The sequence below is a fragment of the Orussus abietinus genome, unplaced genomic scaffold, assembly GCF_000612105.2.
Source record: "Orussus abietinus isolate OABI.00-Male unplaced genomic scaffold, Oabi_2.0 scaffold37, whole genome shotgun sequence".
NCBI classification, from domain to species: Eukaryota; Metazoa; Arthropoda; class Insecta; order Hymenoptera; family Orussidae; genus Orussus; species Orussus abietinus.
Genome location: NW_019394759.1, coordinates 58,807 through 84,501, shown reverse-complemented (window position 1 = coordinate 84,501; position 25,695 = coordinate 58,807). Strand labels below are relative to the sequence as shown.

General features: G+C 46.3%; 1 protein-coding gene and 5 non-coding genes across 16 annotated transcripts; 3 read left to right on the top strand and 3 right to left on the bottom strand.

Annotated features, from left to right (window-relative positions):
• Window positions 1-89: 89 nt before the first annotated feature.
• On the bottom strand, window positions 90-25,585 carry LOC105696213 (NAD kinase). 11 transcript variants are annotated; one of them, XM_012418469.2, is made up of 9 exons: window positions 14,502-15,342; window positions 13,346-13,704; window positions 5,897-5,980; window positions 4,016-4,145; window positions 3,806-3,931; window positions 3,495-3,666; window positions 2,119-2,471; window positions 1,897-1,979; window positions 1,322-1,514 (listed from the first exon to the last, which is right to left on the bottom strand). In XM_012418469.2, the coding sequence occupies exons 2-9, from the start codon at window positions 13,465-13,467 to the stop codon at window positions 1,322-1,324; spliced, it is 1,263 nt and encodes a 420-aa protein (XP_012273892.1). In that variant the 5' UTR covers window positions 13,468-13,704; window positions 14,502-15,342. The 11 variants fall into 11 exon arrangements, with proteins under 11 accessions (XP_012273893.1, XP_012273896.1, XP_012273895.1 ...); XM_012418468.2 differs by having other exon boundaries at window positions 14,851-15,342; XM_012418470.2 differs by lacking the exons at window positions 13,346-13,704; window positions 14,502-15,342 and adding an exon at window positions 25,364-25,585 and having other exon boundaries at window positions 90-1,514.
• Window positions 12,627-12,698, bottom strand: Trnae-cuc. Its single transcript has one exon. It is a non-coding gene; the product is annotated as a tRNA-Glu (tRNA).
• Trnag-ucc lies at window positions 17,249-17,320 on the top strand. The gene has a single exon. It is a non-coding gene; the product is annotated as a tRNA-Gly (tRNA).
• On the top strand, window positions 17,582-17,652 carry Trnag-ccc. Its single transcript has one exon. It is a non-coding gene; the product is annotated as a tRNA-Gly (tRNA).
• Window positions 17,928-17,998, top strand: Trnag-ccc. Its single transcript has one exon. It is a non-coding gene; the product is annotated as a tRNA-Gly (tRNA).
• Trnag-ucc lies at window positions 24,518-24,589 on the bottom strand. Its single transcript has one exon. It is a non-coding gene; the product is annotated as a tRNA-Gly (tRNA).
• Window positions 25,586-25,695: the final 110 nt, after the last annotated feature.

The window sequence follows — 25,695 nt, the reverse complement described above, 5'->3', positions numbered from 1 at the left end:
TCTCCTATTTTTCTCAGACCTCGCGTGCCCCATAACTCTTTGGCGAACGATAAACACGTGGGTACAGCCAGAATGATGAGCCCTTCTTCTAGAAAAATGACTTTATTAAAAGAATTCATTAGTGGGGATGTCTTTTTCAACATGTACATAAAACAGACCGGTCAGGGATGAATCCAGCGTGGTAATAGTGAGTCCCTAAGATCTACGGTAAATCGGTTTTGGCCTTCGCCAGCCGTAGGCTTATACAAAACGCGATTCAATTCCCGAATCCATGAACAATCATCCAGGGATATTCACCGTCGCGATATCCGCTCCTGGCATTTTGAACCCTGGCCCACCTTTGCGACGATCTTAAATAAATAAGCGTGTCCCTCTACCGGTTAGAACGAACACCATCGTATGTCTTAAACGTAGGTAACGATTATTATCAAAAGCGGACGCCATTGCTCGATGCCAAAGTCCGTCTCGATGACGAGGACAGGATCGCTAAGTACAAAAGTCCGTGCTTATTGCGAGATGATCCCGCAAAGAAAAAAGAATGAAAATGTCCCCCAGGACTCGCGAGAAGTTGATCTTTACGGATAATTCTGCTCGTTATTACAGGAATAGACTCCAATGAATTTTCGATAGAAAGAAAAAAAGAAAAAAAATGCAGAGTCGGTTACGTATTATCATATCTCGACAAGAACTATTTTACGTAATAATTGCGGACAAGGTCCTCGAGGATCGCTCTTTGAAAGAGCTTTTAGACAGTCGGTGTCGTAATCTTACTACAAAAGGTTGGCAGGTTAGAAGAAGATTCGAGGACAGATCGGAAGCAGGCTATCGGTTTATCCGTCAGATTAAAAGTTAAGGTCTAGAAACGCACGGAACTTCTTCGAAGACGTCATCCGGTGACGTAAGCTCTTGAGGGCAGTTCCAATTTTAAGCCGGAAGGGTTCCAAGAAGATCACTCAAAGAGACTATCTAGAGAGCCAGGCCTGTCGGGGCAGTTTCGTCTGCACAGCCATTTGCTACGTCCTGCTTCCATCTGCGCAAAGCAACTCCTTGAAGGTTCGACATGAACTTGTTCAGTGAGGCGCACTTTGACGCAAGACAAAAATTCCATGCGCGTTTCGTCCGATGCCTCAGAGGCGTCTAAGCTGGGACACCGATTTTGGACCACTGAAGGAAAATGAAATTCGAGTCCAAAACAGGCTAGAGAGACTTGGAAAGCTCGAAGCAGCCGAGAACAGGGCCTCGCCCTCCACCCTTGCTGCAGGTCGCTCCTTTTTAGACATCACTGCGATTGCTACTTCTCGACTTTGGCGCTGACCTCGGCCTAACTGTCGCGGTCCAAAGAGTCCAGGGTGTCGTTGCTGGAAGAGTGGGTCAGGTCGCTCAATTCGTCCAAATGCTTTTGCCTTTTCCGCACGTTCCAGTGAAGGCACTCTGCCAAGGAGTCAAACCAGTCGGTGATCTGGTCGGCTGCGCAGATGCTGGGGACGGGATAAATCGACGTGGTGACCCTGAGACTGGGAAAAGAAGCAGAACGTTAGACTAGATTTAACTTTATACCAGTAATACATGATCAGAAAGACAAGAAAGATAAGGTCAAAAAGCCACAACCAAGTCCCCAGCACAGTTGACGTCTCTAGGTGTTATTCAAACCCGACGTAATTGCGAAATAGAGAGAGGAGAAGAGGAAAACACGCCGAGAGGTACCGAGGGAGACCGCCAGATGTCTCGGAAGTCCAAGATACCAGTAGAAGAAAAGGTTTTTACTGAACGGGACAAACCTATCCCCGACGCGCAGCTCTTGCTGGTTGCGACCGTCGAAAGAGACATAGGCTGTGCTGCGAGCCTTGCTGTTGGCCATTATCTGAAATCATTGAAACTCTCGTTAGAAGGGTCTACCTGTCCCCATGGAAGAGCTCCTGGCGGTTTCTGCCGTCAAAGGACACCCACGCGATGTTTCTGCTGTCCGGCGAGACCGAGATCTGACATGAGAGAAATTTAAATGAACCTGGGGTACTTTTAAAGGTACCGTATCACAAGCACCCGTCTTCAATTCCATGTTGAAGGTGTTTAAAAAACTGAGTCGCAGTTTTTTATATCCTAGACCATACTCTACCGTACCTTCAGCTCCACTCCTGCAGGGACTACGATTGGCCTGAAGGACAACGAATGAGGACAGATGGGTGTGATCATGATCGCGGGCACCGAAGGATGGATCATGCTAGCTCCAGCTGCAACTGCATACGCCGTAGAGCCTGTAGGTGTGCTCACGATCAGTCCGTCGCCTTGCACGCTGGTTACGTGTTTCCCGTCGATGAAGAGGTCGATGTTCGAAAGGTACGGAGATGGGCCTCGGTCGACCACGACCTCGTTGAGCACTAGCAAATTCGTCGGCGGCTTCGTTGGCTGGCCTTCCTCCCCCTTGCGCATAATTATGCACCGAAGACGACTTCTCAGAGTTAAGGCTGCGTGACCTGTAAGAAATTACATTATGGATAAATTAAACGCATGTATAAATGTAAAGTTAAGATAAGACCGGTAAGTTGTGGACTATTTACTGTTGCAGGTAGTAGTGAGAAATTTAATCGAAAACTCAATTGTCAAGGAAAAAACGGGAGGATGATTAATTTGTGGGAGGAAAGCCGGTCGGTATGCCGCCCAAGGTAATGTACAGGTCGCCGGGAATTCTTCGGGATGTGAAAGACAGAGTTGAGGACGATCCTTAATGGCGCAACCTGGATATTGCGGCACCTGCAATCTCTGAGTAGCCATTAAGAGGTCGTACCGTATTGTGCAACGTCGTCACAGACATAATGAGACTAATCTGTCGAGGTTCCCCGCAGGCTGGCTCTACATAAGTTGTCGAAGGTGTGACAAATGTACTGAAAGAGTTCTCTAATCTAGGGACATACTAGATTTCGTGGTGGCCGCTTGAATTTTGAGAGCTTCTCTATATCCAAGCGGATCGTTAGACTCGATCGGATCCTCGGAGAGGTCTTCGGATCTAGGGAATTCCACGGCGCCAACTTGCCCATCAATGAACTTAACGTGGGTGGTGCTTTTTCCACTATCTAGGGGAATTTTAAACTGCTCGCGACACCGACTCTCGTCTTCCAAACAACAAAATTCATCCTTCGTCTCTTCCTCGCATCGACTTCTTGCGTAAACGCAGGGTGTAGTGAGATTAATCGTGTTACTAGATCCTAGGGTCTTTTCCGTCTCGATGATGTCGGGGGATGATGGGTCAAGAAGCAATGCCTTTTTCTGTAAGCTTGATAAGCTCCGGCCTGGGAATGGAATTGGAAATGTTAAGATGTTGATGACGCTCTTGTTAGATTCTTTTCTCATATCTCGGAGATATGTCATGGTGTTTTTAAGAGATTCTCCGTAGTTGCTACGGATGTTAGTGTTATTCAAAGGAGATGATCAATGACCTCTGGATGTAGATAAGAGCAGGGTGATTAAATGTCGTAAATGTTCGAGATTAATTTTAGTACCCTCCAAGACATTGGTGACTTGTTCCTGGAAATTGTCAAACTCAAAGGGCGTCAGGAATCCTAGGGACCCTAGGTGAAAAGCCATCACGGGTGGCACCGACTGCTGGAAAAGCAGGCTTGCGTAAAGGAGCGTCCCATCTCCTCCCAGACAGACGATAAAGTCGATTCGATCCTGAAAAACGGTAATTATTTTCTTCTTTACTATAACTTTTCATTTCAAGGCTCGACACATCCGCTGCGACGAAATCCAAAAAGGCTTTCGTTGGGTGCAATACCTTTTGCCATAAATTCTTTTAAATTCTGATTAATACCTGAAGATCGTCAGTGCCATCCCTGAATGTCTGAAGTCTGTCGCGAATACCTCGAAACCTGAGATCTCGTGCCAACGTAGGGTCTTCCAACACCGAGGCCTCCACGAAGACGACCATTCTTTTCTCCTAAAAATATCGAAAGACGGCAAGTAAGAGATGCAATATCTTAAATATATTTAACTTACGTAGATTTTACAGGAATAGAGTTACCTCGATCAGCCATGTAACCAATTGAACAAATGGTGGCAGCACTGACGAGTCCCGAACCTTCTTAATCACCAGAACTGTAAGTGGAGGCTTGTACCACGTCAACCTCTGTGAGGCCGGATCCTGGATGGTCCTGATAAAGCCAAGAATTCATAACGGATATAAGACTATGAGTAACTCAGACTTTCAAACTTACACCTCCACCGTAATCGTCGATAAAAATTACATCGAAAAACTCATTACCAAAATTTTGACAGAGTCCTAGTTTATGAGATATCGAGATATAGAGTGGACCAATCACGCGACGGCTCCAACGGAAAGTGATATACTTCACGTGTATCTTTTCACGAATTCAGACATCCAATCTGATCTTCTCACATTCTGGACGACCTCCGCATATCATTTATAATCCCTTCCATATCACAGTCCACATATTTTCTCCCATGTTTATCCACATCCATTCCGTCTTTCCCTTGGATCCAACTCATGATTGGCCAACGTTAACTATGAACATCTCGAAAAGTACCGCTCGTACAAAATTTTGCAAGAGAGGTTTCCGTAGCGATTTTCAACGACGCATACATTGGTAATAGAAAAATCCACGAGATTATGAATTTTATCGTTTTATTACGTACTTATTAAGGTTGCGATTAATATTTCTCGCTATTAAGGGCGCATTTCGAAGGCGACCCGGTGCTATCACAGGGGTCGCTAGTTCAAAGAGTGACCGGCATGGATCGATGGAATTTCATGGATATGGGTCGAGGCGACGAACTACTCGAGCCGACATTCAAGACCCATTTACAAAAGTGGATTATAATCGACCGCCCATCGATCCCGCTTATGGAGAACCCTTAATTATTCACCGCCTCGTGTCCGATGGCTTTGCATGCCATCGCCCGTTCCCCACGTAAACACGAGACAAGTACAAATATTAAATAAACCGACAAAAATTAAGGGAACGTGCTCGGGGTATAATTTCTGCGGTCCATCGGATGTGCTTTTCCCAATTAAGATTTGAGAAATATTTATCCGGCCAGTCAGATCGTAGAGGCATGGAATTTCCTATTTCATACTCCATACCGTATTAAGACGATTAAAGTAAAATGATAGGAGATAGATAATCAGAAAAAGAAAACAAATGCTCTCGCCATCTGATTGGCCGTCCGTTTAAAAAGTAAGATACCACAAGTGGAACAATCCAAGTCGTGAAAAATCCACTAGTTTTATCAGTCGGCACCCACCTCACAGTTCCCACCATGTTCGCGAGTCCGGGGTCGCGATAAAACTGAGGGCTGACGGCCGCGGGCGTCTTTATTAGTGTTAAACAATCTAGCCCGTCGCGCATGCGCGCCGGCGCGGCCGTGATTGGTGCGCGACGGACACTGACGGCCGCGTGTTTCCGTTGTAACCGACGTGACCCGCGCTCCCATTGGCGGAAATTACGCACGAGTCACGTAACTGCCGCATAATCCTATGACCAGAGCCTAGGGAATCAGGGGAAACCTGTAGAACCCTAGGTCAACGACCAAACCATTCCACAGAATGACCTCCAGTTCTCTGGGGATTTTAAGAGAACATTCGGTTGCCTAGAAAGTTATTGCGGTTCTCTTTTTCATATTTTTCTTTATCATTTAACGCCTCGATGTTAAATAAAGGTGTTTTTCCTTCATATCCACGTTATACATTTCAAGTAAAACACATTGTTACCAAAACGTAGAGCGAAGTCTGTTTTTCGAAAAAAAAAAAAAATAGGGCAACAAGGCGGAACAATGGCGCGGGGTCAAGTGAGCCTTTATACGACAATGCTTCAGTGGAGGGCAAACAGGGAATGCAGTATCAGGTGGGCATTTTACAATTTTCACGAGAAAGCCAAATACTTACATGACCATCGCTGAATTTTTCATGATACGTCCGCATGGCCCGAATTGCTGGATGGGACTGGGAGCGTTCAGACTTCTGGTCCTCCTGAAAAGACAAAAGCGAATCCCATTAGCGTTGATAAAATAAATTCACCAAAGCCAAGCAATTTTATCTAGAAGAAAAAAAGAAAAATCCTGATCGAGGGAATAAATTAGGGAGAGCTTTTGTGAAACAATAAGCTGATAAATTAGGGTCGAGAATCCGAAACGATATTATTAGGAGCGTCTACGCTCTTGGAATGACGCGTTCCAAAATGCGCAAGAGTTGCGTGTCTTGACGCACTCGAGCTTTAATTAATGCTTTAATTCACGGAAGGAACATGACTGGATAAAAGCTCGGGCACTGCAAAATGCGATTCTCGAAAGTCGAACACGTGCGCCTCTGTCGGAGCGGCATGAATTATCGATGAATTGACCCACCGAACGAGCATAATGTTTTGTTCATTGACTTCAAGAAGTGACTCAATCGGATCGCTTCCTCGATATGCCGGAACCGAGAAGGAAAATCGCCTTGAAAACAGCATTTCATGCCAGAAACTTATTTCCGTAGGATGAGTCAAAATCTTGTACGTTGATTTATACACGAAGAAGCAACGAAGGCTTCATGAGATCAGTTATTATCGCTACAAGATATGGAACCGTCGTAAAACGATTTCAGTAATGGCGTCCCCAGGATGGTCGTCACTTCCTCGGGAAATGGGTCGCCTTTCCCCGGTTTCCATGGGGTATCGCAAGTTGTAAACTACCCTGAAAGATGATCAGATTATTTCGCAAAAGCAGATGACCGTAGCTACCTGAGGACGCGGTTCTTAGGACCGTTTTCCAGGGGGATTTTGGCGACGCCATTATCCAGGACGTCCAAGTCATAATCAAGATGGCCGTTGATCGGGCTCTCCCGTAACGGCGACACTTGATCGGTCATGGCAAGATTTATAGTTCCCAATGGTAACGAATTTAGCAACTCTCCTCTCTTTTCCGTAGAACTCGGCAACGTGAACGTTTTTGACACCGGAGCCGATATCTCTTTCGAGATAACAGCGGCGTCGTTGACCGTTGCACTTCGTTTTCGCCGCTACTACGTCTTCGGCCCTGGCGGGAAAATTAAAATATTCAAAATCAAAATTCAAATCTTCCCCCCAAGTCCGAGGAAAATCTCTCGAAAATGGCAGGCTGGAAATCTCGAGAACTGTGAGTACTCCCGCAGGCGGGAAAATTCGAAATTCAAATAGACCCGAGGCGGAAGCGCACCGTCCATGGCAGGTCCACGGGGTCAGATTCAAAATGGCGGCGACCGGCACATTACAATATCCCGAAGAAAGTGCGCGAATAGAAGGGGGGAGAAACCAATGTCGACGCCGGAAGCGAACCTCGTTAAGTCATTTCATTCGCCGATTACGGCTCGTGGCGATTATACAGGGAAAATGCCGACGAAATCGGAGCACTCGAACTGATCGCCTCAGGGACGCCTCCGAGTCTGCAGCTGCACCTCTTCCGGCGGTCTCTTTCATTTTTTCTCCCTCACATTTGCGAAAAACAAGGATACCTTTGCACTTGATTTACTCTTCGATAACTATCTACGCTACTATGTAGGAATTTGAACGTTTTGGCATTCTCAATTGCCCCGTATATATTGAAGATTTCTAGAAATTTGCCACGCTCAAATTTGGCATATATACAGCGTCACGCATACATATATACGCAAGTGTGCATGTATTTGGCGCGAAACTCTACCAAGTTTCCTGATAAAAAGTGTCTTTTTTTATAACGACATCGGAGGGTACTCGTGATGTGCTTCGGCCCCTCGTACGCAAGAATGCGAGGAAGGGGTGCGAATGTGAGGTTAGGTCGCCGACTGACCACGCCGGGAGCGAGAGGGGAAGAAAAAGAGGGAGAACGAAAGTGAGAGCGACCTGAAAAGCGAGAGAAGTCGAGGAAGTTGGCCGAGTGGAAACGTCGACGTGGCAAAACTCTGGAATTTCATGGCGAGCGATCGCGAAAAAGACCACAAGAATCGCTCGCCAAACGGAAAACGCCATTCCGGTGTCATCGTCAACAAAACTCGGTATAATTTCACGCCAAATGACTAATACACACGTAAGTATATACAGCACTTATCGCCGTTAAAAGAACTCGGAATCTGGACTCGACCGTTGCAAAGCGCGGCGGGAAATTTGAATTCAAAAGTAGCTTCTGCTTCTAGATACTTGTTGGAATACCACGAGAGATCGATTTAAATGCCTCGCGCGTGAAATCAATAGAGATGAGGTTCTCGCTTCAAGAATTGTCTATGCACTCGGCCCAAGTGTTCATGTAATGACGCATTGAAGGTTTTATGCAGCGGCGCAGATAAAATGGCGTTCCCAACGCAGCATAAAAATCAAAGTTTCGATCAAGATTGAACGGATCTACACGTGATGTTATCCAAAATGCTGTACGAGGACATTTCCAACTATCAGGAGGAATTCCAATTTTCTACAAGGGAATCCCAGAACAGTACAGTCGTCCCAATAGTTTCCGCGGAGCAAAACAAAAAGCTGTGCATCAAAGACGCTGACTCGGCATTAATAAGGTATTACGAGAAGCAAAAAAGCAGCCCTGGGAATGGAGGATTGCGTAAATCCATCTAACCAGTCTGGAACAATAGACCTCCGATAAGAACGCGAGTATCTAATTATAAAATATACGCAAGTACACGCCCTTCCGCGAGATTAAACCAAAATATTATTCGAAGAATAACTGCAGTGATAAGAATTTCTCAGGGGGAATGGATGATTGCGCAAATCCATCTAACGAGTCTGGAACAATAAAGCACCGATAAGAACGCGAGAATCTAATTATAAAATATACGCAAATACACATCCTTTCGCGGGGTTAAACCAAAATATTATTCAAGGAATAACTGCAGTGATAAGAATTTCTCCGCGGAGTCAGTTGGATATTTCCGGTGTAACCTAAGCGATCGATACATCGCTCGATATGGAAAGCGATCTTCGCTAGTTCTAACGTTTCCAAGATGGCGGCCTGCCCAGGCGATTCCGGGTCAACAAAAGGGCCCGTAAGGGTGTCTCAGCGAATTCCTCGCGGAAAGTCGTGAATAGCGTGAATAATAAAGTGAGTTGTCCGTCCCAGCGGAGGTGACTCGACGTTTCCGATGTATCCGTAGGGATTGAGATATCGATCGAGATCGAAAGTCTCGACTTTCGATCCTCAGGCGGGCAGAGTCCAAGGTCGCTCGAGGCGCCGAAGGATCGGTGGATCCGCTGCGGCGAGGAGACAGAGCGAGATTCCAGCCTGCCGTGGCGAGAGAAAAATCACCAAAAAATCACCAGGGGTTCGACCAATGCGCGCGCTGGCTCGCCCGCCGGCGGGAGGCGCCGACTCGCGGAAACGCCGCAGGAAAGCGGAACCAACGAATCGGGAGCGCGATTCACTCGCGGCGGGCCGCGGACTACGCGCGGACGAGCGTGCGGCCCAACGGAAACGACCGGATCGGCGCGGAGTCCGGCGAGGAATGAGGAACGATTCGGGCTCGAGCCAGCTAAGACCAATTAAGAAATTCCTTTGGAGCGGAGCCTCGCGGCAGGAGAGGCAGGAGGCTCGCCAGGCAACTCGGTCGGTAAGCCCGGGAAAGTGAGGTTAACTCGCGGCTAAAGGGCGCTGCACGATCTGCACGCAGTGCAGTCGATGGCTCCATCTAACCTCGTTCTAACCTGTCTTATAAATGGACCTTGGCGAGCTCGGCTCAGCTTGACCGAATTAACAAAAAAAAGAAAAAAGAAAAAAAGGGTATAAATTTCTGATGAAAAACGTATTTCTTTATACGTTTACGACGGGACGAATCAAGATGGCTCAATTTCGGATTCAGGCTAATTCAGGCATATGTACGTATCATTGATGAAATGATACGTACTGATATGGAAGTGATAAATGTTCGAGTACTCGGATATAGATCTAAGATATTATTTTTGACAGGGTGGGGATATGTCAACCTCTTACAGGCGGATGTCTTAATGCGGCGTTACGGTAGTAAGACGGAGACGTATTCTGAGTCAAAGGGTACGACGTGAAGAGTGGTTGATTAATGCTTGAAATCAGAGGGAATTTAAGGTGTATTCTTATTATGGAGAATTGTCCATACTTAAAATAATTTCCCTTTAGGCGTGGACAGAGAAGGGATGCGAACAGCTGTCTGGCCGAAGAAAAACAACGGAATTGTGGCCACTGAACCAGATAAGCACATCATTCGTCCATGACAGATGAGACGCATGTCTCGTGCACAATCCTTCCCGTTTATTTCCGTCACTAGAGGGAAGAACATCAACAAACCATCGAATGACAACAGGACTGTTCTGGAAAACACATTTCTGATTTATCACTTTGCGCAAAGCAGCCGTTAAAAGGCTGCCGAACGATATTTAACGAGAAGATAGTTCTTATCGCGTCCCCTAGTCCCGTTTCCGTAATTGCAACTCCGTCGTCCTACTTGCTGCGATATCTTGAAGACGAATACAGTATAAGGGAAATGGGAAGTGTATTGGACGTCGTAAATGTAAAGTCAAAGTTCCAACGATATTCCTTAGAGTTACCACGAAACCTGGAGAGGCAGGGAAAACAATTTCCCAACCCGTCGGCACGTTAAAGTTACTTCTGGAGGAGGGAAACAAAACATATTGTTGGTTTCGACTCTACGTGGGAAGTTTCAAGAAGAACGGCGATATCGACCTTCTCGAGAATCAGGGGCTGACTGCAACCAGCCGAGCACTATCTCCTGGGAGGTCATGGTCACGGCTCTGTCCTCATTCGAATGGAAGAGCTGGAGTTTATTTTCTCAAGAAAGAAGACGTACCAGGCGTGTTTCCCTAGTCGATCCATGAATACCTAAGCGATACGTCTATGAATATGACAATGAGCCGTACCCATTAAAATATTTATGAAAACTGAATAAAGATAGACCTCGAAGCGTCCTAACCAATGGGCGTCCATTTCCCCGTTCCTGAAGCAGGTTTATTTCTTTCACCTTCGGAGCAGAACTTTTAAAGCTGTTAATATTGAACGACCCGTCCTGCAGTTTGCGACGTACCGAGGTGGACTTTTACTCGATATTAAAAAACTAATTACCGCCTTTATAATCGTCCATGCAAATGGTCATGCATTATTAGATAGGCCGGTCCGAAGTTCAACGTTTCGTACGGCACGGCGTGGTATTTAACATTACAAAGGATTATGCAGTCACGGCGGGAAAATAACCGCTTACCGTTGTGCATAAACATGGCCGATTGCACGTGACTTTTTCCGTCTAGACGGGACTCGATCACGTGGTCTGCGTTGACGACGCGATTAATGAATTCGCATTAGTTGCCGGCAGGTCAAATCGATTTTAAATTCACCCAGTGAACACGAAACGATCTTATCGGCGATTAATCTTTGAACCGATGCAGATTATCGAAAGTGATAGAATATTTAAAACGGGGTGCAGTTCCGTGAGGGCCGCCATCTTGAATCGTCGCGCTGTAGGTTTAAGTAAACGCGGAGCCTCGATTCGGCCTTATGGTCGGTTATTGAAGTAAAAATCCCAACCGTGTCTACCGGTACGAAAAGTCGATGGCCTCAGTCGACTCTCGAAGTCGACCTTCGCCGTTTCGAGTGTTCAAAGAGCAATAGTCCGGATACCTTGACTCGAGATCTGCCTTGCTGACCACCCTGACGTCCCGAAGAAGCGTCTCCATGAGAACTCCCCGAAACGACTTAGCCTCTCGATCCGAGGTGGATAAAAATCCGCGATCATACTGAGAACCGACACGGCGCCGGTACACCAGACATCGCGACGCGTCGCCGTCTAACCTCCCGTGTGTGCGCGCGCATGTCCCCGTCTAGTAATCAATTCGAGCACAAGCTTCCATCCTCGCTATTAAAAAGGTTTCCATATCTCAAACACTCATACAAATATGCACCAGAATCAAAAACCAACGACACTCGAGATAAAAACCAGACAAACGTATGTTACATCTCGACCACCATTTCGAGACTGTCAGAAAAGAAAATGTTACAATTTTATAATATTCCTGTTCAAACGTGGTATATAAATTTTATAAAATATTTTATATTAAATGCTGATAAATATACTATATCTCACTTTTAGTATCTTGAAGCTTCCACTACATTTATATGGTGTTTCGATCTGACCGTTCTATGGTGAACTGTGCTGCGAATGCGAGGACGTGACTTTAGAATGAGGAAAGACCGAGATGAGGAGGCGATCGTGCCCTTTGGACCAGGAAAGGTAATCCACGCCGCGGAAAGGAAACTTTTCGATTGTTTTCAAATTCTAGATCCAGCACCGGCGCCAAACGGGGAAATTGAGCAATCGATTCGTCTCCATGCGTCTCGAGTTTCGCGCGAGATATCGCGTGACTACGTGCCAGCTCCGGGAAATTACGAAACCGATCATAGAGGCTTTACGAGAGGCTCGGCTACGATTAAGTGCAACGCACGAATTCGTTACGCGGCGGCATTAACCTTAACGACCGTGCGGCGTTACGTGCACGGTTTCCCTTAATCATTCCGATGGTTCCGCACAAGCAGAAGATCCGATAAGATGGTAATTATAAATTTTGCGATAAAAATAGGAAATTGAGGTTAGGTGTATAGGTGTATCGGAGTAGGATTTGTAAAATTGAAGAGAAAAAAAATTCTTCCGGTACCGGGAATCGAACCCGAGCCTCCTGGGTGAGAGCCAGGTATCCTAGCCACTAGACTATACCGGATAAGGATACAGGTATTTTCTCCGAGTCAGGTTTTAAGGTACCTATACTTAAGGTAATATAAAAGAATCAATCTGTATATATCTGAGAAGTCAAATCGTTGGTGAAAGTAGTCTCCGAATTGAATGTACCGATTCGTTTCAAATGGCTGACACGTGTTGTTAGAGCAAAACTTTAGTTGCAGCTAAACGTCACAGATGGCGACGTTGGCCCGTTACAATATAAACATTCAAGAATTTACGGGATTTCGACAGTTTGACTTCGATCTTTTTATCATTACTTGACCGAAATAACGTATAGAACGCTTCAGTTCGTATGATTCTCAACATACACTGTAAAAGAGTTCAACATAAATATAAATGTCGGTAACGTGACGCTCCAGCTTATGTTACCACTTGAGTACTGAAAATGACGTTACCACTAAAAAAGGTACAGATGAATTTTAATTTATCGACCTCGATTAAATTGCTCAGCGCCTTTCATATCATCCTAAGGTGGGAACACCGTAATTCCTGCTAAATTCCGTGGAGGAAGCCGAGTTATCTTCGTAGTCGCGTACGTGTTTTCGAATTAGCAGAAGTGGGTGGTCGGCGTAAGTTGGTCAATGAGCCAAGAGGCGAACTAAAAATACGGGAAGTCGTGAGACTCACGGCCAAGTACCAGAGCGTTTCCGTCTGAGTGCTTCCGAGGCTTCATCGGGTCCTTCCTGGGCATGGATGGCCCTCCAATTGGGCACTCCAACGAAGCTGCGCCTCCGAGGCTTTCCGGCCATCGCTTCGACGCTTCGGCGTTTCCCTTTACCTCATTTTCGTCCTTCGACCCTTCCGAGAGTTCGGCGCCATTAAAGGACTCCGCGTAGCTTTAGAAATCGGACACTCCTCGACGTTCACGATGACCGGCGCCGCACTAATTACTCAACACGCTCGGTTGAGTTCGAAACTTGCGAGAGAAAACCATGATTTCCCTTTTTTTTTTCCTCCCCAAAGGACACTCTCAATCATCGGTTAACCTGTCCAAATTGGGCACAGAGATCGGTTGAGAAGTGGCGTCGCAGAACCGAGTCGGTCGGAAGTGGAAAGTGCACCCGTGGCTGACCGCATTTTAATTCCTTTCTTACGCGGCTCCGATCCAGCTACGTATACACTTCACCGTCCAGTAACCGACACGACAATTCCAGAGTCACTGTCGGTATTGTCAGCTTGCCAGCTGACATACTGCTGAAAATAGAGCCCCGCGAGTGCGTAAAACACGGTCAGCCGCGAGTGCACTTTCCACTTTCCCCTAAACCCCGTAAATCCCTTCGTACGTTCGTTTGAAAGCTACTAAAAACACTCCTGAAGCAATACGCGTGACCTATAACGAATCATTCCCTTTATCACCGAGCGCGGCGCCATTTTTAATCTCAACGACATCCACACCACGTTCCATATTTTACATATCGTCATATATCTCCCTAACCGACCATGACGCTGCAGACCGGCACTCTTCTCTGATTACTGCGACCAATTCTCCAATTACTTTCACGAGAGGAGTCAAGTGACGCGGTGACATACTGTCTGACGACCAGGAGAGCAACCACGGCTCGCAAACTTCCGGGTCCCCACTTCCGGATTCGCCACGCACGTATATTCGCTTTCTCTCTTTTTTTTTCCCCTTTCAATAAATCATTCATTTATATCTACCTACATCCATCCGCACACACGAAGCCATCCCATAAATCCCCATCTCCAAGTCACCCGACGTAAGCGCACTTTAATGACGGACTTCTAATCCCCTTTCCATAAAAGACCTGCACATATATACTACCATATGAAGGCGCATTCCTATTCCTCTGGACCACGTCGCCCCATCCAGGTCTTAAGAAGATGTAAACAACCCAAGGCGAGGATTACCTAGCCCTTGAGAGGCGACGAAAGACCAGAGCTCGAAGGGACAAGGAACTGGGGCATTCGATAAACGGAGTTCTTAGAGACTCGTCGCATCTATCACTGATACCTTCGCTAGACGTCCAAATAAGTTGTTATAATAAAGTTTGAATTTGCCGATATCAAATCTCAAGGGACTCTCGTTTAAAAATTTCCCTGCCCATACACAAACACATTCTCGTTTCCAAGGATTACAATCCACCCGCAGGAAAAAAAATTTATACACATACTTCGACTACATCCACGAGTTATACACTCTGCGACGTCCACTTCTCTCCCACACACATTGTGCGTGTGTCACATTGTCATTGCGGTATTTCGCAAGGAGCCTTCGTTAACGTGCCGACATTAGAATGTACCGATAATTCGAGAGCGAAACAGGTGAAGCATCTATCTTATCTCGAGTTTTAGGCCGCGTGTTCCATTTCCGAGGTGTCACTCTACACTGGGTGCCATTATTCCGTCGAGGCGCATTGTTACGGCTGTCGTCGCCAGCGGGGCCGGAATTCGAGTGGCATTGTTCATCCGACCCTGGGGGTCAGAGATCGCCGAACTCGACTTCCGTTGATCGAAGGAAAATGCCGAGGCACCGGGTTGTCGCGTGTTTACGGGAAGAAACCAAGATGGCGGCGGTCGCGCCTTGCGTCGCCCGGCGTGGACCTCGCGTGGAGCTCAACGAGCGAACGCGTCGGCCTCACTCGGAATGATTTTACCGACTGCAACCGAGCGGGGCGATATTCCCGCGACGGCTCTCGTCCCTCCCACCCACGAGGCCGGTAATCGCGACATTACGATAAGCGCCAGTAGGAATGCTCTCAGCTCTTCCCCAGATCTCCCCTTTCGTCCTTCCGAAGCGGAGCTCTAAAGAGGACGTAGACGGTGGGGAGAGGTTATGTACTCGACCGACAAGTGTCGATTTCGGTGGCACGCTTGCCGAGAGAAACATGGCGCGCATGGCCGGCTCCGTCGGGATTGTTATGTAAATTGTGAACGGACGTGGGCACGTACGGCGACGCATCGAGTCGTAAACCTTTCCCTCATGTCCAAATAGTCTGCCTGTGGTTCTAAGTAACGAAGAAAGCCCCCCGTAAGCCGTAATTTGACACCAAAGTCGCGAGGTGGGACGCCTCGCCGAGTTATCGCGCATCCCTAGAGGGGATACGAGCCTCGCGATAGTGGTCCGCGAGAACCGAATGGACTTATCAGTGGCTTCTACGACTCGTTCTCGGACGGGAAACGAACTTCGCGGAGACTTCCGCCTGGTGAAAGCGGTAAGAGCACGGCGTCGCAGCTGGCCGACTTAACCTCGAAACCCTCCTTCGCCCCCGATCGCGGGGCTAACGGGACAAGCGCGACCTATTTTTAGGCGGAAAACACGGTTACGTAGAGCGTACCTCACAGTGCATTTTACGTAACCGCCGCGAGATAGGGACACTCCGTAATGCGTAACTGAAAACCAGTTGCGTGTAATGTAATTACCCGTATATGAAAGCGGTTGGAATTTATTGCGACGAGCTAGAGGGCGTTACAAAGGGGGCCGTGTCTTCGGTGGGATTCCGAAATCACGAGGCCTCGAGTAAAAAAACCTCGAGATCCGAAGGCCATGGGACTCTTCGAGTGGCTCAGGGTCCGCCATCTTGAATTTTTCGATTCCCCCAGATTGAATCAGCCCTGGTGAAAATACCGCTTTGAAAGTCGACGAGAGACCTCGGTGGTGGATAAAAAACCTGTAATATAGTTTCAGCACTACGGGATATCGTGGATATTGAGTGGATGAGTTCGTAGACCGGGAGTTCCGGTCGACCCTGTGTACTTTCTACGAGAAAGGGAAGCCTGGGAGATGAAATACTTTCACGCTGCGTCGGCTCGATAAAACGAGGGCAAAAAAGATGCGAGCGAAAATGTATCCAGCGGAGTCTGCATGGTAAATGATGCCGACAGTCAGCAGGAAGTCAGCAGGTTAACTGACCTTCCTCGGCGTGAGAATAAAAAGCCCGAGGATAATGGAACTCTCCCGCCGAGGAGCCGAGATAACCTCCGGGTCTTCAGGGACGGGATATGTTAACCGCCCAGAGCGGAAAAAAAAAAGGGTCAGAAAACCTGCGGAAAGAAATCACGGCCACCGGGCGAGCAGTGGGGGACGTCGGTGCAGGAAAATCCGGCAACGATTTGGCATTGGTACGACTAAATATGGCGAGTAATGGGATACAAAAGAGCCTCGTATCACCTCGCAGTGCATCGAAGGCTGCACATGCGACGATGCTTTGTAATCAATTTTGTTATTTAATAATCGCTGACCGATAATGGCCGCCGACCGGCTGACATTGCAGCAACCTAATAGGGCAGGGAAAAAAGAAAGATGGCGGCGAAGAGCCGTCGAGGTGAAATATGCAAACATGGCGTGATATAATTAATATTGTAATTTATTCACTGCAACTTGACGTGGGGCCAAATTGCTGTTCAATTAATGTATTTAACACTATTCCCCTTCGCTACTCTTGCTTACTTCTCGATATACTTTTCATTGAAGTTGGAAAACGTAAAGATATACGAATTATCAAGTGCAGATCGATACTTTCCCGCCGTACTTTCTCGGAAATGCCTTTCTATCGTGAAAGACTCACACGTGCGATGGTGGTGTAATGGTCAGCATAGTTGCCTTCCAAGCAGTTGATCCGGGTTCGATTCCCGGCCATCGCACACGATTTTTTTTTCCATGAAAAATGGACATCCACTTTTTTTTTCATATTTATAGTTCCACGATTGAGCTTTCAAAATTCACTTACGTCGATTAAATTTAATAAATATGTTTATTCATAAGTAGTAAGTAGGAACAGCGGATTTTAAATCGCAGCGGTTGAGAATATTCAGTTTGTTGACAAATAACAATATACAGTTATTATATTCGTCATCTGTCTAATGCACCTGATATTTCGGAAAGTCAAACAACCCCTTCGAATAGCACTGCTGGTGTAATGGTATCATGCAAGACTCCCATTCTTGCGACCCGGGTTCGATTCCCGGGCAGTGCAGTTCGCATTTTTTCTATTTTCTATTTTAACATAAATTGCAATCGGAAATTTTTTGCTTTACCACGTCCCCAAATTATTTTTCGTGTATATAAACATCAATTATACATAATACTTTATAAATTTATCACTGACTAAAAGACTCGAGGGGTTGTCATTTTTAGGGGTTCAAATTCTTGCTGCGTATATCGTTATCGTGTTCAATGCACTATGGTTAATGGGTTTGATATTAGTATGGTAGAGGTTATAACTTAGTAATAAGCAACCTTCACTAAGCAGCACTGCTGGTGTAGTGGTATCATGCAAGACTCCCATTCTTGCGACCCGGGTTCGATTCCCGGGCAGTGCAATGAGACTTCTTTTTTTTTTTTTTTCAACGTAGACATATTTTACTTTTTCAAACTAAACACATTAAATAACCAAAAGACCACTTAATCGAATTAACAACCAAATTGAAATGTTATTCCACAAACAGCCCCACCGGTCGTCCCCAACACCTCGAAGAATTAAAACCCGTTCAAAATGGTTGATAAAATATGGAAAACTATACAAAATTATGAACACTAAAAATACCTGCTTCCGCAAGTAAGGTGCACTGCTGTTGCACTTTCACGCGCAATTATTAAAACGTTCTCTGAAACCGGCGTAATATAAATACGAGCTCCCCTGGTGCGAAATGTAAATACTGCCAATTGCGCCATAAATTCCCGTTTCAAATCGTTATTACGAAGTTAAATGAGCGTGAAGCTAATTTCATGTCAGATTCCGATAGTATTGGCATACTCATTCAGAAAAGCCTTTTTCCCCCCTTATCGCCATTTAACGAGCGAAACGAAAGATGAAAGTTCATTCGGAAGACAAGAGAAGAAGAAAGGATATTTATCATGGATTTTAATTGTTAGAGCTAATACGGTGAAAGGTTAGCACTGATGTGATATTCACTGTTATTAATATTGGATTTATGGCTGATACAATTATTTCTACGTTTTATTGTCGCTGATTCCAATATGGCGGCAAAATGGATACCTGAGAGAAGAGCTGATGGTGACGCCCCGCGCGCGTAGCGACGTCCTGAAGAAGATGCCTCTCGCGCATAACATTACTACTGAAAACTCATGTTTGGATGATCACGGCTCCTTCGGAACGTATCGTTGAAAAAGCCTCAACCCGATAAGAGGGAGCCCCGTGCGATAACCCGCATAACAAAGAAAAAAAGCTCAATGCTGTCTTGCATCGAATCCGAGTGTGCACAGTCGCATTGTTGTTCCCGATCGCGTAATCAATTTATTCGAGACCGCAATCGGCCAAGTACAACTGTAATTTATTTTCCCTAAAGTGTCCACGTGTCCGGAAAATCCACGTCTGAGAATTTTTCGTTCACTATCGTCTGGGAAGATAACGGCTTTCATTCGAGATAAGGAAAATTTCTGGACAATTCTTACGAATCGGTTACTCAGAAGAGAAGTCATACGACGGTAGAGTCGATATATTACATATCAAGGCTCGATTAGATTACACGAGGCGACGCATGGGCACGAATACGATAAAATGCAAGCTGTTCCCCTTACGGATTTATAATAATAAGTGGAAAATAGGAACAATCATTTCATGTCCAAGGTACAATGTATAAGGAATTCATTACTTTGTACTGGATGAGTGAAAAAGATAATTAAATCAGAAGCATCCCGGAAGTTAATTAGTTCCTTCTATCTCTGGACGCTGCAGTTACTGCAATAATGGGGTATTCATTAATAATTAACCCTAAAGGAATAAGCAATTAATTAAACGGACGTGCCTGCTTCCTTGAAGGAAAGACGACTCATAGTTTAATTAAACGGTTAACCGAATCCGATTCAAAATTACATTTTGTGGTCACAAGTAATTGCAGCCACATTTATTTTCTATACGGATTAAATTAACCTGCTGTCCAAAGTACTTCTAATGATATCGATATATTTTGCTTTACCTTATTTTACTATTAACGTGAATACAATTTTCGGCAATACGTTTCTAGTTTTTGTTTCCCGATTTTCCGAGCCAACTCGATAAATCCGCAAAACTACGACCAATGCCAATGTCGCCAAGTGATCCACGTTATCAGGGCGATCGTGACCGCCTAGCCTAATTGATAAGGAACGTCAACACCACACTGCAATTTCCTCGGGGAGAAAAATGTGTAAAAACTTGAGTAGTTCTCAAAGCTCACTCAAGAATTCCACCAAAAAAACATAAAAAGCTTATCTCTCTGCGTAATCCATGAAATTCTTACGCTACTTCTAGTCCGTCTCTAAGGTTCGAAATTATCGAGGTTGCGTGCATCTTCCCTCGAAATTAGCCTTCGAGGTGATTACCTATCGTTATCATTTCTTCTTCGATCCTTCCCGTCATCCCTGCGTGCAAGGAAAACAGACCCTCAAACACACTCATCACGAAACACGCTGTTAAGTAGTTACAGGTTAGGACGCCCTCGATGGTAAATATAGTCTTCGCGTCTCTTTCCTTTGCATCGCAGAGAAGCGGCATGACGGCTTCGGTATTTATTCCTTGGAGGTTAGGTTGTTCGATTGTTAGGTAGTTACGTTAGGTTGTGACCGGACAGCAGGCAAACGTATCATTTGAAAACGTTCTTCGGTTGTCGCGCGCTGATTGTAGATCACATCGTTGAGTTAGGTTAGGCCAGATTAGGTTAGGTTCGACCCAGATCCTCGGGAGGTGGTTTCGCCGGACAACTTACCAAACCGAGAGGTCTTCGAGGGAATGAAAGCCACTACTGCCGGATGGCGACAACGACATCGTGATCCTGAAGGCGCGGCCCAACTGCGCCGGCCGAGGACCAAGATGAGGTTATGTTAGCGGCCAGTTTATATGTGCCATGTCCCCCACGTAGAGTACACGCCGGCTCGCCCCTCGCGCGCCAGGTGTGTCGTGTCATCTTTCTCTCGCGCAACGAGCCGCGATGCCATCTCGATCATTGTGCGTGCGTGTACCTTCTCCACCTATCTCGAGCTTCGAGAAAGTATTCTCCATCTCCTTCCCCCCGACGCCCGGTGCCATCATCTCGTCTCTCTCTTCCTCCACGCGGAGATCCGAGACTCGGGAGCGTGCGTCTTTCCGTAAGTCCGCAGTACCGGTACTTGACCATGCACGAAATCGGAAAAATGCCGACGACCTTCAATGAATTAAAATTCCTCACAAAATCGGTAAAAAAAAAAGGAATCATACAAAATTACGATTATTCCTTCCGTCATGGAATAAAACCTGATTTGAGTAAAGGGTAAGCCGAAATTTACTTTTTGACGTTTTTAGCAGATCAAGAAACTCGTACTGTCGAATGATGAGGGAATTTCAATAAAGAGAGAACCTATCAGGGCATTAGTACCATTGAAATTCGTATTTTGTACGTAATTTTCGACCAAGCGCACTCTCGTACGGCTGATTGCATCGTCATCGTGTAAATGTACCGATCATTAAAATGCACGGCCTTTCTACACGGGACGTGTCCGAATGTTCCGTTCTAGAAAAGGAGCCACGGGTCGAATTTTGAAAGTGCGTCCAAATCGCGAACTCAATGGAGTCATTTTGACTGGTTCTTTTTACCTTTTTCGTACGTCGGGCACTTTGCAGGAGCAGGACGCCGATTTCGCGGAGAAGTGGGGGACTAGTGGCGCCTCGGTGGCGCGAATTACGAAACATGAATCTGGGGAATTCGTGAAAGGTGTGTCTCTACATCTCGAGGCCGAGTACACTCGATAGCTGCCGAATCTGACCAATGGCTCTCTTTTCTCCGGGCCTTTTTTTTTTTCTCGTCTTCTTCTTACCCCCGCTGCAAGTACTCCAGAAATTCCGCCGAGTCACGAGCTACATCGGACACTCGGGGCATCTTTTCTCTTTCTCCTCCTCCTTTTGTCTCTTCAATAACAGGAACACGAGCGCGCCGAGCATTACGCAACGATCGCACGACTCCTCGTCTTAAAACGGTACTAATCTAGTTTTAACGACCGACTACCGAGAAGATACTTGCAGAGATGAGCATCTCTGATACTTGAAAGATACAATTGCAAACGGCAGTAACGGAGAGCAAGAAAGCAGGATTTCGTTAGGTTCTCTACGTATCTGTAGATCAGTGCTAATACTCAGAGGAAGATAAAAAAAAAAAACGAGACGAGAGGAAAAGCGCGCGATTTCGGTCGCCAGGATGCTCGAAAGATAAATTAGAGTCTGTAGAGAGTGGTGTTACCGACAAAAGGTAAGCTAGTGGTGCAACTACGAGAGGTTCGACGAAGTCGCGTTAGGTTTCGAGTAAACTACCAACATAACTGTGAGTTTCGACGTCTAATTGCAGAGATGAGTTGGGAGATTGCTCACGGGCAGGATCGTGCAATCGCATCCTGTGCTGCCCTCTGGTTTCGTACGTTAGCTTTCACCGTTGTTTGCCCCCAAGGGCGGCGAAACGAATTTCTGATAGGAGCTCGCGCACTCGCCATGGCGGTACCATCTACCAGTCGCCGTTGACGGCTCACGTACTCGTGATGGTAATACCATGCGGCAGTTGACGGTGGTGGCTTACCTACGCTTATCGACACTGCTCGCTTTGTATGGTAAGGGAAGAACACTCGTGACGCTCCATTTGACTTTATCTACTTATCTGCTGCTATTAAGTACATTGTAGCCTCGAAGTCGACGTGATGCGGAGCTTTGGGGCACGCGTCGGTGTCGCGTACGGAACTCTCATGCATCGAATCTGTGTAAGTGCGATCGCTCCTAGAAACTTCGCGCGTCCCAACCAGCCAAGCGCGGCACTCTCCGGCACTCTGCGGCACTCTCAGACACTCTGCGCCAACTCTCCGGTGCTCTCCGGCACTCTTCGGCGCTCCCCAGCAACTCTCCGGCACTCTGCGGCACTCTCCGGCACTCTGCGGCACTCTGCGGCACTCTCCGGCTCTCTCCGGCACTCTGCGGCAACTCTCCGGCACTCTCAGGCACTCTCCGGCACTCGCCGGCACTCTGCGGCAACTCTTCGGCACTCTGCGGCAACTCGCCGGCACTCTCCGGCACTCTCCGGCACTCTCCAACACTCTGCGGCACTCTATAGCAACTCTCCGACACTCTCCGGCAACTCTCCGGCACTCATCGGCACTCTCCGGCACTCTGTGGCAACTCTCCAGCACTCTCCGGCACTCTCCGGCAACTCTCCGGCACTCTGCGGCACTCTCCGGCACTCTCCGGCACTCTCCGGCACTCTCTGGCACTCTCTGGCAACTCTCCGGCACTCTCCGGCAACTCTCCGGCACTCTNCAGAGGGCAGCACAGGATGCGATCGCACGATCCTGCCCGTGAGCAATGTCCCAACTCATCTCTGCTAATTCATTGGAATTATTATTCTACACACAAGTGATTTAGTCAACAAGGACGTGCAAGAATCGCAACCGTAACCGAAATCGAATAACTTTGTCCAAATCAGTTGGAAGTAATTTAACGAACCGTTTTAGAAAATAAAAACTGAAGATCACAATGAAACTATAAAAAGTTGAGAATGTGAATGTGTAGAACCAGAAGGTATTCTGATTGGGAAGTCAAAAAGAAAATATCAAAGAAACGGGTACGGATGTTCGAATTGCCGCGTAATTTCGGTCATGGTTCTTTGGTTAGAAGTTCTGCCTCTAACATGCAGATGGCGCCAGCTACAACGCACTCAATAAAGAACTGCTTTACCTTCGCGGCTCCACCGGCTCGACGGTTATCTCATTGTCAGACCGCAAGTTGCTTCAAGAAAAAGAAAACGAGATTATTAACCTGGTCTACGACTACGAGGTAATCTAAACATGATAAGCGTCAGCTCCATTCGACAAGTTGTCACTTCTCGAATGCACCGATATCGTTCCTCAATGTTCATAACTGCATATCGTGCAAAAATCAAAATATTCATACGCGATTGCTTGGAAAACTTGTAAATAAACGTGACTGAGGTATAAATCGTACGGTCAAAATGAAAGGTAAAGTCTTTCGCGTTCAAGAGACAACACACAACCCTTTCAATCGTATGAACGTGACAATTAAAGATATCTGACAAGAATGTCTTGACCCCGTTTAGGATTCACAATTTCGTGTTACGTGCAAGATCCGCATTGTACTTTATGCGAGCCATAAAAATAAAAGCCACCTTCAAGGTTTCCGACGAAATCCAGCTTACTCGAATTAACCCTAAAAGGCAGTTAAAATTCCAATTTAAAAAAGAATTGACCGTTGCGAAGAAGCTAATGGTAAATGGTAATTAATTCAAGTTGGAAGACCTGATTATCGCATTCTCTTTGTATTTCTACTTTATTGTTCGAGTGTTGTATTAAGGTATTTCATTTCGAATAAGTCGATATCTTTGAGGTACTCTGCGTCATGTGAGAAGCCGATAATCGGGGTCACGTTCAATGAAATAGAATGCCCTACATTTGGCACATATCGCACACACCGTCAAGGAATTATAGGTCCGAAAGTAGAGCATTGTTGCAAGTATACGAAACAGTGCCCAGAAAATCCAGCCTTGGCCCACATCTCCCGAATCTTGAACAATTCGCTCGAATTTACTTTCTAAGCGACGGCGCTGGTACATTTGTTGGAAATTTTTATTTAATCGCGTTAGTAATCTCTAAGTAATCATCTTCTAAAGAGGTAAGAAAATTGACGCCGATTTATTTTTATACAATTTAACGTGTGTTCCGACTGAACACGGAAGTGAGATATCGAACGGTACCGCTGCCTGACCGAGGAAAATATACTAATAAATACCCTAATTTGTACAATTTAATGCAAAACAATTTAAAAGAACTGAAATCTAATTTGGGGGAAATTAATTCAACGAGAAAAAAAAATCGTGTGCGATGGCCGGGAATCGAACCCGGATCAACTGCTTGGAAGGCAACTATGCTGACCATTACACCACCATCGCACTTGATCAGAGTTCAAGTATTCCAGTATTCCACCTTCGCAGTTTCCTACTTAACCATTCGACCGTGACATTAACGAAGAAACGCACTAACTATAAATCAAGTGACCAATAAAGATTAAAGAATAAAAAATCTACAATATCAAAGAGCTTCTAGACGCAACTGCACAACACTAATTAATCCGATATTTGTAGGTGGCATTTAAATCTTCATAACCCAGCTCCAAAGCGTTTTACTAATTAAACCCCATTAAAATTTCCGGCTATCACAATAACCTCAATATGAACGTAATATCTGCACCCATCAATCTCTTCCCTTTGGAGCCTGGTTTATGCTTCCGTCTTGACTCTAACTTAATTGTTTATTGCGAGGAATCCATAGGCGGCATTTGCGCGTTTATTTTTATCTTAACCCTAACCTTTAACACAAACGCTCCCTATGAATTCCCTACTATTGTAAGGAATTAATGGTTAAAGGCGGAACCATAGAGCAGGCTTTACGATTAGACCCGAATTTAACGCGGATTAATAGTTCCTTATTTTTGGGGCGAAACTACCCAATTCCGCGCTCTATTTCCCTAACTACGTGCTAAGACGTCTATCAGTCTTTAATATCCAATAAGTAGGGCTTAAAAATGTTCATTACGACGTTATCCGTCGCGTAAACGGCGCTTAAAGATGCATCGAGCGCCGACAGCGCCCCTGGCGTAAACGTGCGTAAACGGTCGCAGCGCTCCCTCTTCTCGGGACGTCAAGTGTCAAGGATGCAACGATTACCTGAAGGTCTGTTGCTTGTCTTGCATCCTAGAGACGGGGGTCTTCTTGGGCCCGTCTTCGAGCCCGAGGCCGACCATGGCCTTGGCAAGGTGAAGGTCGCTCTCGTTCATTTCGAGGTTGGGTTGCGCGCATGCACCGCCTCGACAAGGGTTGCCCACCGATCGCGAGTTCGCCCTACTAGAAACACGCCGCGTCCACGCCGGGAGATGGCTCGACGCGCACTAAGTCGACGAAACCCAGCTAAACCCTGCGGACAATAAAGAAGTTAACCTCGAAACCGCCGTTGCAACCCGAGGCGCCTTACGCTCTCCAGTGGCCGCGTTTTGCGTTTC